We start from the raw sequence: 14,720 nt of genomic DNA, 5'->3' as shown, positions 1-14,720 counted from the left end.
GGTAAATGCTTTGTACATGAATGAATTAACCCAGAAATGACCTACAAGATGATTGTGATTCAGACTACACAATGACCACAAAAAGATGTGTAGGAGACACGCGACAGCTGGGCCATTAAGAGGAAATCCCATAAATGTGAATCAGATCATTCCGCTACACATCACAGCACTCCCACAAAGCATTTGCTAAGCATATGTTATCAGAACGTATGAGTCAACCATTCTAGATTGTTGCAATCTGATCTAGACTATAATTTTAAATTGGATAGATTTTTTAACATCTGTTACCTACAGTACAGTATATGATCATCTTGACATTCAATACAGTTTGCAACTCTTTCTATAACATTGAGACTGTATTGACCATTTTTTGGTTTTCTCATTTGAGAAATGAGAAAATGAGAAAATGAGAAAACACTGTCAAACGTCCAACAATTATTAGCTCTTGTAGATATCTGTGTACAGTATGTCTGTGGATATGCATACTGTATGTGTATATAGGTCTTTTAAGACAAGCAAAAGAGATTAGCTATGATTTGCTAAGTAAACGTGTGGTTTGTACTGTATTTAGCTCACTTGGTGACTTGTTCGCTCACGTCCTGTGACTTCCTCTGTGCCTGCAGCATTCTGGGTAACGAGGACGGGCCGGAGTGCTACGAGCTGCAGGTGTGCGTGAAGGACTACTGCTTCGGCCGCGCCGACAGCATGGTGGGCATGGCGGTCATGCAGCTGCGGGACGTCGCCCAGAAGGGCAGCTGCGCCTGCTGGTGCCCGCTGGGGTCCAGCGTCCACATGGACGAGACGGGCCTGACCGTCCTGCGCATCCTCTCCCAGCGCTCCAACGACGAGGTGGCCAAGGAGTTCGTCAAGCTGAAGTCGGAGACTCGGTCAGCGGAGGGGGAGGCCAGATGAGATGAGTTTGCTCATGCCATATTGGGGGGGTAGTCGGGGAGAGGGTGTGTGTGTGGGCGGGGGGAGGGTGGGTATTTGCCAGGGATTTTTAAATCAGTACAAAATATATGTACTGGTCAAACAATGCCCTCTGTTTAGGATCATGAATCACAGCCATCAGGTTTTCAAGAGTGTGGATACCTATTAGAGACTTAATTACTGCCAATGGGATACCCACTTGAGACCGCCCTCAACCAGGGAGTATCTCAAAAGGACAAGGACTTTTCCCTCAGACTCTGCCACCCACACAAAAAGACAATTTTAGTTTTTAGGGTTTTTTTTTTTGTTTGTCCTTTTTGATGTGACGTTTATCCTCTGCCTTCCAACTGACCACCGTAATCTACTCGACTGTTTCTTGGACTGAAGCTTGTGCTCGTCAGCTGTTGTCAGCTTCTTATCACCTGAATCCATGACCCCCAACCTCCTCCATCTCTCCATCTCTCCTCTCTTTCCTCCTCTCTCACGTTCACATGATGTTCTCCTCTTCTGATGGATAGTGTATCACCACTGCAGATGGGTTTGCCACCTCGTGTAGCGCACGTTCGTTTTTCCAGTCGTACCCCGCCCCAGTAGAGCATACAGCGTCACATGGTCCTTGTGCAATATCTTTCCCCCCCGATCGTGGCCAAGTGCTTGATGCCTTATTCTGTGGACGCTACTTACGACTGGCTCCAACACACTGGACTTGAGCGGGATCTTGATTGTAGTTTTCACATTGCCCATGTTTTGATAAACCGTTGATGTAGATTAGTTCATGGTCCTCCTGGACCCAGTCACATTTTCACAAACCTGGGCTGTATATGGAATTGATGTTGAGAATGAGAACACTGGAAGCAGTTAAGTAGTCACCAAGCGCGTGTGTGTGTGTGTGTGTGTGTGAGTGTGTGTGTGTGTGTGTGTGTGTGTGTACATTGGAATCCCCTTACCTTCAGCAAATTCCTTGTTTGAAGCCGTGGTTAGCTATCAGTGTGCCTTTTCCTACCACAGTAGTCTGTTACTGTGCTACGTTTTCCAACACGCAATAAGGGGGGTGGGCAATGGGGCTATAGGATCATTGTTTAAACTCAAAGAAACCCCTTTCTCTGAAGGAAGACTTCCAGACTACTTATAATACAGTGTATCTTTCCGAATGTTACGTTGATGATTGAGTTTGTAACATAGATTTAAACAAATTGTAAAAAACATACACACATACATCACAACATAAATATTACGTTCTAATATTAAGTTCTGTAACGGTGGCCAAAAATGGGTGTAATATCTTTTTAAAATGTATTTATTGTTTATTTATATATTTATTCTGTTGTTAACCCTGTAGTTTCAACACATAACAGGGCTGGTGAGTTTGTTGACACTGTTCTTTATTGTGTTGGGTGACCCAAGTTGATCTTTGCACTCAGTGACCAGTGGAAAGGAATCAGACACTATAGCCAGCATTGAGACCTGAACATCAACCCAGAACTGTCCTCCTGATAGATGATAATCTGAGCTGTTTTAATGTCACTGAGCAGTTGAAGTATAAGGTTTACAGAAGAGCCAACTCTTGTCTATCTCTATATGCGGCCTTATTTTAGTGAATATGAAGAGTGTGCGTCTAAGTTATTTTACTGTTCCCTTTTTCATGTAGTGTTTTTGTCTGACAGTTTGAAATTAAATTTTACCTAATGTGCAGATTATCGTGCTAACGTTTATTTCTCCTTAATCATATTTTGTATGTGACTATGTTGTCATTTTTATGTCATTCTTCTCATTCGAATTATGCTGAAAATTTTACTTTTTGAAAATTGTCTTTTATGTTTTCTTACTGTTTTGATGTCGGCTCCAAGCCACTGTGTTTTCTGAGGTCCTCACTGAGGCACTTAGTGATGACAGACTTTTGATATATTTTGTTAATTAAAACAATCACACACACGTACAGTATGAATCCAAACTGACACAGCATAGACCATCAGTTACACCAGTGAAGTAAAATAGTATTTCCACTGTTATTCTCTGATATTGAAACTGCCTGTTTTTGAAATGAATACACATCTTTTGCCAACCATCAGAATCTAGGTGTACTGTGTATATATTATCCAACCATACTGCACAACTTCTGGTGAAATATCACATCCACAGTGTACAGTATGTGACTTGTGTGGCCATTGATATTGTGGAGTTTGTTTTTGTTTTTCATCCTTATCTTGTGGAGGGAGGTGCAACTCCATGTTACATAGATGTTCCTCGTGCCAAGCTGCACCACCTTTCACTTTTTACTGCGTCTGTTTCAGTTGTTTTTTTTTAATGTTCTTTTGAAAAAAGAAAGAAACAAGTGAATCTTGCACTATTGTTCATCTTTACAATAACTACAAAGAGAGCATGCATTGCATTAAGTCACAATAAAATGATTTATTTCCTTCATTGTCCAATGGCAGGAAAGGATATATTGTATGAATTGAGAAACATATGTGTACATTCCAAGTGATGCATTTTGTACATACATAAAGTATTTAAAAACATCTTGTTGGTCTGGTTTTAATTTATTTTCAATGACTCCGACTCGCATATTAGTGTTTTCAATTTGTGACGTAAGCAGTTACTGCCAAGTAAAGCAAAACAAAACAAAAACAATAAAACAAAACAATTGAGAGTCTTTTAAATAAACAAAATGTTGTGTTGCCTGATGTTGTGGCTTTGCTTATCTGGTCTGAGGGGTGGATGTCTTTTTCCCTCACTTTTTTTTTGAATGATCAAAAAGTATTTCATTTGGGAATGGGGGAATGCTGTGGCACAACAGGCTACAGCACCCATACCATAGGTGCCTCTCATGCAGCGTTCATACGTCCTCCCTCGCTCCTCGGGCCTCGATCCTCACTGATCTACACAAAGAATGATGGGGCGGCAACAAGGGATAGTCTATCCCTTCTTCTATCGTTCTTTATGTAGATCAGTGAGGATCGAGGCCCGAGGAGCGAGGAAGGACGTATAAACGCTGCATGAGAGGCACCCCCATGTGTGCCCAAGTGCCCATGGGCATCCAGGTTTGAGCCCAATCTGCGGTCATATCTCAATCCCACCCCACCTTTCTTTCTCTCCCACTCACTTCCTGTCAATCTTTCAATTTTCACTGTCCTATCAAAATAGCAAAAAGCCAATCTTTCAATCTTCACTGTCCTATCAAAATAAAAGGCAAAAAGCCTAAACAAGTATTTCATTTCCTAAATATGTGTCTGTTTGGACTGGTACTTTTCAATATTTCAAAACTATGCCAGCTACAGTACAAGTGGAAAAACAAACAACCTGGCTAATGCCCTTGAGAAAACCCTCTTTCTCCTTGAGGTGAGGCACGTCTTCTGAATACCATGCTACAGTAAACTTTCAGCATGCTGTTGTTGGTTGATGCTAAAGGCTTTGTGTGTCTGAGTGTGTGTGTGTGTGTGTGTGTGTGTGTGTGTGTGTGTGTGTGTGTGTGTGTGTGTGGACTCATAGTGGGTGACCCTCCTCATGCGTTTTCAGCAGACAGTGGGTCTCTTTGTGTTGGTTCATTGATTGCGGGTCTGGCCTCTGTACCCAGCCTTTCAGGGACACACACACCTGAGCTCCTCCACAGCTCAGCCTCTCTCTGAAGAGACATAATATACTGTACAGCTCTGTGGGCAAAACGTGGCGCAGATAATCCACACAGGTGACAGATTCTGACTGCAGGTGTTTTGAAGGCAAAATATGTATGCATAGAGTATATGTGTGTGTGTGTTTCTGTCTGTGTTTACATGTACAGTATATGCATACCAGTATCATTTAGTGTAATGTTTTTGTGCATCTCTCTCTGCCTATGTGTGTGTGTGAGAGAGAGAGTTTGTGTGTGTGTGATAATGTGTGTGTGAGCATCTCTCTCTCTCTGAGTTTGTCTGTGTGTGTATTTCTCTCTCTCTTTGCATCTGTGTGTGTGTGTTTGTCTCTGTGTGTGTGTGTTTGTACACTCTCTTCACATCACATCCCCCTCTTCATTATTATGCCACTTTCTCTCTCTCCCTCTCTCCGTCCCTCTCTCTCTCTCTCTCTCTCTCTCCCTCTCTCTCTCCCTCTCTCTCTCCCTCCCTCCCTCGTCAGAGGTTTACCACGTCCGGAGTCCAAAGATCAGCAGGCTGTTTGCTCTTGCTCCACTTGTGTCTGTTAGGGCTGGGCTCAAGCTGACGGGGTTTCCTGCTTAATACTTCCTCCACCTCCTCTACGCTACGCCACTCACCTGTCGCATTCATGTTTTGCCAACTCATTTCTTTCTTCAGTCTATCGGCGATATAGTCACAGAGACCCTGAAAAGGTGGAGGGTTTTTTTCCAAAATAAAGCTTCCTGTGTGATAATTGTTCTGTCCAGACGAAGACGTCTGCTGGGTCCGTTGACCCAAGACACCTCTGACACCGTTTGGACACACCTGCCCAAAAGCTCCGCCCCCCCCCCCCCCTCACCTGAGGTGGAAGCCCCCAAGTCGCTGAGCAGTGCATCTTGGGAGTTATCGCCGGACGGCCACAGAGCCTACCTTCATACTTCTGTTTTCTCTCTCTCTCTCTCTCTCTCTGAGTGTGTGTGTGTGTGTGTTAAGCGTAGTTTCCTGTGAGGAAGTTGCAGATCCACTGGAGTCACGAACCCGCACTTGTTCTTCACTCAGGTATGTCTGTGTCTCTGTTTTGCTCCTCTCACTCCTGCTTTTGGCAGGGTGTTTGTGTGTGTGTGTGTGTGTGTGTGTCAGTCTTTGGTGGGCACTCATGAAGAGAAAGTGTGCGTGTTCGTTTCAGCTATCCACAGTCGAAATCTTATCAGCCTCAGGGGTGGAAAATCAGTCTTTATATGAAGGTGGGGGCTGTTTTAAACTAAAGGCTTGACTTGTTAAAGGACTTTAACAACAGACCTCTGTGTGTGTGGGTCTTCAGCAAAGTGCTCGACATTCAGATTCTTATCACCGGAACCGTTAGCTGGAGTTGCTGAAAAAGTTTTGGTGAAACATCTGTAACTTATTGTTTTGTATTGTAACTTATTGTTGTCTGTGCTAACTTGTGAGATAGAGAAAGATGTAGACAGAAGAACAGGTACATCCCTAGAATGTGTGTGTGTGTGTGTGTGTGTGTGTGTGTGTAGGGGGTGGGGGGTTCTACTACCCTGAGGGGGCAATGACCAGTGGGGTATCATGGCAGCTTGCACAGTCCGTTCTAATCGTTTTACTTTCACTTGTCATATTCAGTGATGCCAGTTAATTGGTTGGTGTTTGATGGTGGTTATTGTTATTATGGGAAGACAGACTACATGTACTGTGATATGAGAAATTGATAGGTGATATGTGGAAATGTGATATCAATGGTGATAGTGATCCTGGTGCGACTTCCAGTTCATTGATTGTGTAAAATTATGAGAAGATAACAAATATACTGAATATACAGAAAATGTATTTTCTTTTCCGATTGATGGTTGTTGTTATTGTGCCATTTTGCACACACACACACACACACACACACACACACACACACACAGTGTCTTGTGATTAAGCAAATCACACAAGTGTAGGGTGTGTTCAGTGTGTGTGTGTGTGTGGGTAGGTGTGTGTGTGTGTGTGTGTGTCAGCCCATCCCATCAGTCCCCACTGACCTGTATCGGAGATAAGATAAAGAGTGTGTTGTGTTGGACACTGACTCGCCTGCGGTATGAACGCATAAGTCTAATGTCCAGGGTTGCGAGTTATCCCCACGTCGATTATAACGCCAGGTTTCAAAGGCCTCCGTGAGTAAAAAAAAAAAATGACATTCTTCGTACAGGCTGGTGGTGTCGCGGGGAGAGGGCACTGCACGGCTATCAGCGAGCAGTTTATGGTTTTATGTGAGTTTGATAGAGGCCCTGATAACGCTGGTGCTTATGTTAGTTCTGTGTTGTTCATCGTTAACAGATGGTCCTGCTCCCATGAGCCTCTGCAAATGTATCTGTTTAACAGTGCGTACAGAAGTGAGCGGAGATGTATCATGTGATTGACTGATGTAGTTTCAATATAGTAAGAGATTAAGTAGTAAATTGGGAAACACTTTATTTGGATAGTCCGCCTACAGAGACTTTATAGCTATAAAGAGTTTCAAGAATAGAAGATAATGGACAATTTTATAGGTAGAATTTCAAGTTCGGACTTGAAAACTTTGGTTAAATGATTACTTAACATCATCTAAACCAAACCTACAGTAACACCTAACCCTAATCTTAACCATTGAACATTGTTGTCAGGGAGACAACAGGTACAGTAGATAACAGGTATACAGTAGATTGTCTATAATCTGTACATAGTCTATGGGAGACTATCATAATGTTTCATTTGTTCAGGCACATACTCTGAAAATGGTTTGTTTATATACACTTAGATACACTTATACGCTATAACACACATTGAGTGTCCACCAGAGTCCACATCATGTCATCGCTGACCATATGGAAAGACAAGTTGGCCTGACATGGGCGCTGGCTAAGGGGTGGAGAGTGAAAATCAGGGCCAGCATAGACCAGTGAGCAGATCGATAGTTGGGAGGAAGTTTGTCTTTTGCCGAGAGGCCACTGAACATTCTTTCTCTATTGGGGACATTCATTTACCTTTTGATCATTCCCTGTGTCAGGAGTCCGACTCTGTTTACTTCCGAGACCAGAATTTATTTTAAGTTGTTGTCAAACCTATGATCTTGCTATCGTCTTAATCGTTGACATACAGGAGGGCAAAAGCTACCATACAGTATGTAAGCTGTCAACGTGTTTACAGGATATGTTTTTGAGCAAAAGGTGTTCTTGTAGCTTCTAGCTAAAGAGGGGCTATCCTCCTCCACTAATCCACAAAACAAAGGTTCCCAGTTTATATGAGAAAAGACTAATGGTGAGTACTGTATTTCACCAGTGCATACACTGTGGTCAGAGCAAGTCAGACACACAGAATGGGCACAGTCAGGCTGAAGCTAATTAATAAAAGATAGAACGATATCAGAATTTAACACTGGTTGTTGCATGTGATTGGTTTATTCAGTTTCACTTCACCGGAAAGGTCACGCCCTTGACCTCCCTGCCTTGACATAGCTTCCCGCAACCTATATCACCGCCGAATTTGGGGCCTAAGGGAGTTGAGATAAACTAAAGATCATTAAGGGCAAGATACTTAATGAGAAGCCACTTCCTGGAACCCGAATCGCAAGAGGGAGGGGGGGGGGCAAAATCCCCCTTTATGCACAGCTGTTCCAATGAAGTCTATGGGCATGACACACCCCTTTATGCAGAGGAAGTGATCCCCGTTTTGCGTCCATAGACATGAACTACAGTACGACGAAGTACTGTATCTTGCTCCGCCTTAAGGATCTTTGGATAAACTGAGATAGCATACAGTATATGACTAAACTGAGATAGCATATATTTCTAACAAATGTTTCTAAACAGCTCTTGCTAGCCCTTTCAGTGAGGTGTGCCTTCATCTTGTAATGTCCAGTAGACAGGTTATGGACGCTGACCGCCAGCAAATAAACTGCTCCTTTCTTTCCAGAGTGCTGATAAGACACACAGTATACACACACATACACACGCACACGCACGCGCACACACACATGTATACACACACACACACACACACACACACACACTTGCACTTACTGTACACATACACACTCACACACAAACGGACACACACACACACATACACACACACACACACACACACACACAGAAACACACACACACACACATACACACACACACACACACACACACACACACACACACACACACACACACACACACACACACACACACACAGATGCAGTGCGCTTCACTGTAACTGCCAAGTTTATCATTAACCATATTAATGTGTGCAGGGACACTATAATCACCCTCATCATCATCCCTCTTTCTGTCTCCCTTTGGATGCTGTTCGTCAGAGTAGCATTTTTGCTTCCACACACATGGAGTACAAGGGGAAATGGAATATACGTAGTTGATTTCATATAGGTTGTTGATTACTATTGTGTAGGAGTGAGATTATTATGGTACAGTATAATCAACTAAATCAAAGGTATTTTATCTTAAAACTTCCCATCATTATCATCATCATCTCTCTGATGCTACAGTGCTAATACTGTGGTGTTGAGATTTAAAACAGGACAAAGCAAAGCTGAATATGGTCATGAGTCATGACTGACAATAACCGGCAGTATGTCACATACTGTAATAGGTGTGCAATATTAAAGGTGCTCTAAGCGATGCTGGGTAACGTCACTTCTGGTGATGATGAAACAAATCAGAGAGCTACTGTAGCTTGCTGCACCCTCCCCTTCCCTCCCATGCAATCGAAACTCTCATAAACATGCATCTCAGTGATTGGCTGGAACAGTTTGTTATGCTTTTATGGACCAGGTTGATGTTTTTGCTGTTATTGGAGCCTGGGCTGTCCACAGAGACCGTGTTTTCTGATGAGCTGATGCTTGCTGTATGTGACAAAAAATGCATAGAAACCACGTATCATCGCTTAGAGCACCTTTAAATAAGCTGGGACTGTTCTACTGTTCTACTGTGGGAAATCCCTTACCAATAGCACAAGGAATATGACACCTCTTCAGTATATGTGAAACTAACCTAATACTGTATAACTTAGGTGCTGTAATGTAAACACCTCTCCTAAGTCTAGAGGCCCCTTAGGGGACAGTGAGACATCTCTGAGGCAACTGTCCCTCTTCCACCTCATTAGCTCTCTCTCTCTCTCTCTCTCTCTCTCTCTCTCTCTCTCTCTCTCTCTCTTTATATTCCTCTCTCTCTCTTTCCCTGTCTGATACAGCGGCATAGAATGTATCTATCCATTATGGACTTAATTTGGCAACAGGATATTCCTCATGGTTGCCATCCTAAAAGCAGAGTGTGTGTGTGTGTGTTTTTCCCCTTTCTGCAGAGAATGGTTGCGTAGACAGTGAACATGGGCTCCCTACTGTCGTCCTTTGGTATAGAGTGTGGAGCGAAGGAGCCGGGTAATGCCAAACTCACATCTCACCTAATGCTTCAGATCAAAACAAGTTTAATAGGATCCTAATCATTTATAATATTGTGATTATTATGTAATATATATATATACATATATATATATATATATATATATATATGCATATATCTTTTGCTTATATCATACATGTGTTGTTAGGCTGAATACCTGGCATTACATTGTACAGTGTATGTACAAGTAAACTCAGACATAAAAAGTCATAAAAAGTTGATTGATTGGTTGATTCATCCATTCAATCATTCATCCATCCATCCATTCACTCATTCATTAATTTGTTTGTTCATTCATTCTAACAGAGAAGGAAAGGGTTCTGCGGGCAAATGATCGGGAGTATAACCTCTCTTTTAAGTATGCGGTGAGTACTTCCCTGTGTTTGTGTGTGTGTGTGTGTGTGTGTGTGAGAGAGAGAGGTTGTGTATAAGGTCTGGTCCAGTAATAATGATCACTCTATTCATTTCTCTCCACAGAACAATGAGATTAAGACCTCCAAGTATAACCTTATTACATTCATACCACTCAACCTTCTAGAGCAGTTGCAGAGGATCGCCAATGCCTACTTCATTGCACTGCTCGGTCTTCAGGTAACTAATCCTCTTTCTACAATTACCCCTCTTCTCACTTGTTTTTCTTTATTCTCTCTAGGCTCTCTCTACTTTTTATTTTTACTCTTCCTTTATTTTTTACATGATATTCTACTGTATGTTGCAAGTCTCAAACATTGCCCCCTCCTTGCAGCTCATCCCTGCGATCTCCTCCCTGTCCTGGTTCACCACGGTGGTGCCCCTGCTGCTGGTGCTCTGCATGACAGCAGTGAAGGATGGCAGCGACGATGTGGTGAGTTCCCTCACTCACTCACTCACTTGCTTGCTCTCTCACTCACTCACTCACTTGTTCACTCACTCACTCACTCACTCACTCACTCACTCACTCACTCACTCACTTGCTCATTCTCTCACTCAGTCACTCAGTCGCTCATTTGTGCACTCACTCACTCACTTGTTCATTCACTCACTCACTCACTCACTTGCTCGCTCACTCACTTGCTCGCTCTCTCACTCACTCACTCACTCACTCACTCACTCACTCAATCACTCACTCACTCACTCACTCGCTTGCTCTCTCACTCACTCACTCACTCACTCAATCACTCACTCACTCACACAATCACCTGCTTGCTCGCTCACTCACTCACCTGTTCACTCACTCACTCATTCATCCACTCGTTCAATCACTCTCACTCACTTGCTCACTCACTCACTCACTCAATCACACACTCCTCAGACAACCTTGTGAGTTTTCACTCACTCATTCACCCATTCACTCACTCATTCATTAGGCAACTTAGTGAGTCTTCACTCACTCCCTCCCTCCCTCACTCATTCACTCCTTAGATACTCAATCTCACTACTCAGGTTCTCAATCACTCGCTCACTCACTCTGTCATTCACTTGTTCACTCTTCAGATCACCTGGTGAGGAGTTCAGGCACTTACTCACTCTCACACTCACATTGACCAGCCATTTCCTTCTACTTCTCTCTCTCTCTCTCTCTCTCTCTCTCTCTCTCTCTCTCTTTCTCTCTCTCAACTAATTTTCAACCCACGATTACTGTAAAATGTCACTGTTTTGTATATTTCAGAACAGACACAAGAGTGACAGGCAGGTGAACAATCGCAAAGTGGAAGTCCTGGTTAATGGCGAGTAAGTCTTTTCCTCCTTTTCGTGCCCAACCTCTAACTTCTCCTAAACGCAGCTTCCCCCTCTGCACCACAGAGGGTTGCTGTAAATGCTGTCTGATGTCAGCATGCAGTTGAATATGACCCCTCGCAACATTGTGCTCTGAGCTTCCCTCTTACTTCTGTCCCCCCCCCCGCCCCCCCGCAGACTTAAGAGTGAGAAATGGAGGAACGTTCGAGTGGGCGACATCATCAAGCTGGAGAGTAACCAGTTTGTGACGGTAAGGGACTGACAGGCCTATTTGAATTCTATGCAACTATTCATATTTAAAGGAAATCAATTGCTGTACTCATATTCATATTCTAAATATTCATAGAGAATTCATCTTAAGAGGAAATGTTCATATTTAGTTCCTAATACATGGAGTCTGAACTTCAATGATGGGCAAAGGGCAAAGGGCAAAGTGCAAAGTGTCTTGTGCATGAACTAAAGCTACTGTGGCACGTGGGAACCTTGCAGGACCAACTGCCGTTTGTGGTTTCCTTTGGTATTAGCAAATAGATTTAGCCACATTATTAAACGAGCTTCAGTTAGACTTTTGCAATTAACCCATTACTCAAATTAAGGCCCATGAAATTTGTCTATTCTAGTGGTTGTTGTGTTTATTTATTTGTATATCTTTCCAATTGTGTTACTGACTTACTTGTGCCCCCTCCTGTTTCTGGTCCAGGCAGATGTGTTACTGCTGTCCAGCAGTGAGCCCTTGAACCTGGTGTACATAGAGACCGCTGAGCTGGACGGGTCAGTCACATTTATCCCCTCTGTCTCTCTCTTGCTCTCTCTCTCTCTCTCTCTCTCTCTCTCTCTCTCTCTCTCTCTCTCTCTCTCTGTCTGTCTAATCTAATGTAGATCCAGACCTTCCTCATGTGATCTATTCGGCTTTACACATGTGTGTTGAGAACACATAATTCATTTCACACACTCAAATTCAAGCGTACATGTTGTTTGCACTGTTGCATTGTGACGAAAGGGAACTGTTTGTGTTTCTGTTAGCAGTTCTCTTTGTGTCTAGCAGTGTTGGGTGTTATGGAAACAGCACATTCAGTACATTACATTGTGACTGTGGATGCTAGAAACTAGTAGCAGTAGGAAAATATTATTCTGTGCGCAGTTCCTTTTATTTTCTATTGAAATGAGGGAATAGTTGAAATCAGTCTCAAAATGGAGCCATGTTTCTCTGTGCTGTGCTCTTATAGGGAGACTAACCTGAAAGTGAAGCAGGCTTTGACCATCACTGGGGAGTTGGGAGATGACATTCAGAAGCTGGCAGCCTTCAAAGGTAAGACACAGGAGCAGGGCCTGAGGCACACACTATAAACATAAGCATCCATACTGTGCTTTACGTATGCACCATATGTTCTGCTGAATAAAAGTCAGCTATATGCACACAAATAAAGTATTAGACATGCAGATGTTTTGAAGGCATAGCATTTTAGAGTACAGACTTTTCTGCAGACTTTTTTTCTCTCACCAAACTCCTTCTCATTTGACGCTCTGTCCCACCAAACCAAACTCTTATTTTGACCAACTGTCACCAGACTCCTTCTTATCCTGACATCTCTCCAAACTCCCTCTGATTCTGGCTCACTGTGTCTCACCAAACTCTCATTCTGGCAACTGTGTCTCAAACTCCTCATTCTAACCCACTGTGTCTCACCAAAGTCCTTGTCATTCTAACATTCTCACCAAACTCCTTCTCATTTTGACCCACTGTGTAGCACCAAACTTCCTCTCATTTTGACTCACTGCCTCACCAAACTCTTATTTTGACCAACTGTGTCTCTCCAAACTCCTTCTCATTCTGACCCACCGTGTTGCGTCACTGCGATGGGACTCCAGGCGAGGTATGCTGCGAGCCCCCCAACAACCGTCTGGATAAGTTCACGGGGAACCTGACGGTGGACGGACAGACGCTCTCGCTGGACAACGAGAAGATCCTGCTGCGGGGCTGCACGCTCAGGAACACTGAGTGGTGCTTTGGTCTGGTGGTGTTCGGAGGTGAGCGAGCTGAGCATGCGAAAAGGATAGATAGATAGATAGATAGATAGATAGATAGATAGATAAATACATACATACATGCATACTGTAAATACTTTATTGTCATCTATTTACAGTAATTTCCCACATATAAGCCGCATTGTCTATAAGCCACAGGACAGTGTTTTATGCAAGTTAAAAGAAACAAAACCATATTAACACCATATCAACTGCCCCCCTGTATTAACCTCATAGCTGAAGAAATATGGCAAAATCAATGTATAAACCGCGGCTAATAGTCTGGAAATTACGGTATATGACAAATATATATATATATATTTGTCAATTTCTGCACATTGAAATTCTTACTCTGTGCACTCCACTCTGTAGAGTTGGGGGTAAGGATGTTAATGGGGAGGGATTTACTGTAAGTATGGATGAAATAAAGAGCCAGAAGACATTCACTGGAGAGTGCTACTGACAGAGTAAAGGGATTGAGACCAAAATAGGTGAAGGTGCTCAGTGGAGATTGGCAATGCCAGAGTCCATGGTGTTTTTACCAGGTTTGTTTATTTTATTTTATTTATTTGCCAGGCAATTATGAAGGATTTTTTATTTATAAAGAATGCCATGGACTTCTTTTGGGGTGAAATAAAGTGATCGGGCTGCTGGCATTGATGTGCTGATCTGATTGATCATGACTCGTTGTCTTTCTTGTTCCACTCAGGCCCAGATACTAAGCTCATGCAGAACTGCGGGAAGAACAGGTTCAAGCGCACGAGCATCGACTTCCTCATGAATGTGCTTGTGCTGTGTGTGAGTACATATGCATAGGTCTCTCTCACACACACACACACACACACACACACACACACACACAAACACACACACAGACACACACAGACACACACAGACACACACAGACACACAGACACACACACACACACACACACACACACACACACACACACACACAGACACACACACACACACACACACACACACACACACACACACACACACACAC

The 14,720-nt window shown here is 43.1% G+C and overlaps 2 protein-coding genes across 7 annotated transcripts in view; both read left to right on the top strand.

Annotated features, from left to right (window-relative positions):
- Positions 1-924, top strand: part of unc13bb (unc-13 homolog Bb (C. elegans)) — a 96,278-nt gene extending 95,354 nt beyond the window's left edge. For all 3 annotated transcript variants that reach the window (XM_062553887.1, XM_062553889.1, XM_062553888.1), the window contains one exon: positions 624-924. In XM_062553887.1, coding sequence (XP_062409871.1) covers positions 624-912 — 289 coding nt within the window. In that variant the 3' untranslated portion in view covers positions 913-924. The remainder of the gene's footprint in view (positions 1-623) is intronic.
- A 4,507-nt stretch (positions 925-5,431) lies between these two features.
- atp8b5b (ATPase phospholipid transporting 8B5b) overlaps positions 5,432-14,720 on the top strand; it is a 23,626-nt gene continuing 14,337 nt past the window's right edge. The window contains exons 1-11 of one of the 4 annotated variants that reach the window (XM_062554151.1): positions 5,432-5,597; positions 9,873-9,948; positions 10,277-10,335; positions 10,448-10,561; positions 10,716-10,814; positions 11,619-11,680; positions 11,864-11,936; positions 12,387-12,457; positions 12,913-12,995; positions 13,556-13,714; positions 14,421-14,509. In XM_062554151.1, the coding sequence (XP_062410135.1) occupies positions 9,897-9,948; positions 10,277-10,335; positions 10,448-10,561; positions 10,716-10,814; positions 11,619-11,680; positions 11,864-11,936; positions 12,387-12,457; positions 12,913-12,995; positions 13,556-13,714; positions 14,421-14,509 (861 nt within the window). In that variant the 5' untranslated portion in view covers positions 5,432-5,597; positions 9,873-9,896. Of the gene's footprint in view, positions 5,598-5,675; positions 5,783-6,603; positions 6,701-6,725; positions 6,797-9,872; positions 9,949-10,276; positions 10,336-10,447; positions 10,562-10,715; positions 10,815-11,618; positions 11,681-11,863; positions 11,937-12,386; positions 12,458-12,912; positions 12,996-13,555; positions 13,715-14,420; positions 14,510-14,720 lie in introns of those variants that run through there. The other 3 variants (XM_062554155.1, XM_062554152.1, XM_062554153.1) reach the window with 3 other exon arrangements.

The sequence above is a fragment of the Sardina pilchardus genome, chromosome 14, assembly GCF_963854185.1.
Source record: "Sardina pilchardus chromosome 14, fSarPil1.1, whole genome shotgun sequence".
NCBI lineage: Eukaryota > Metazoa > Chordata > Actinopteri > Clupeiformes > Clupeidae > Sardina > Sardina pilchardus.
This window is presented reverse-complemented; position numbering and strand designations above follow the sequence as displayed.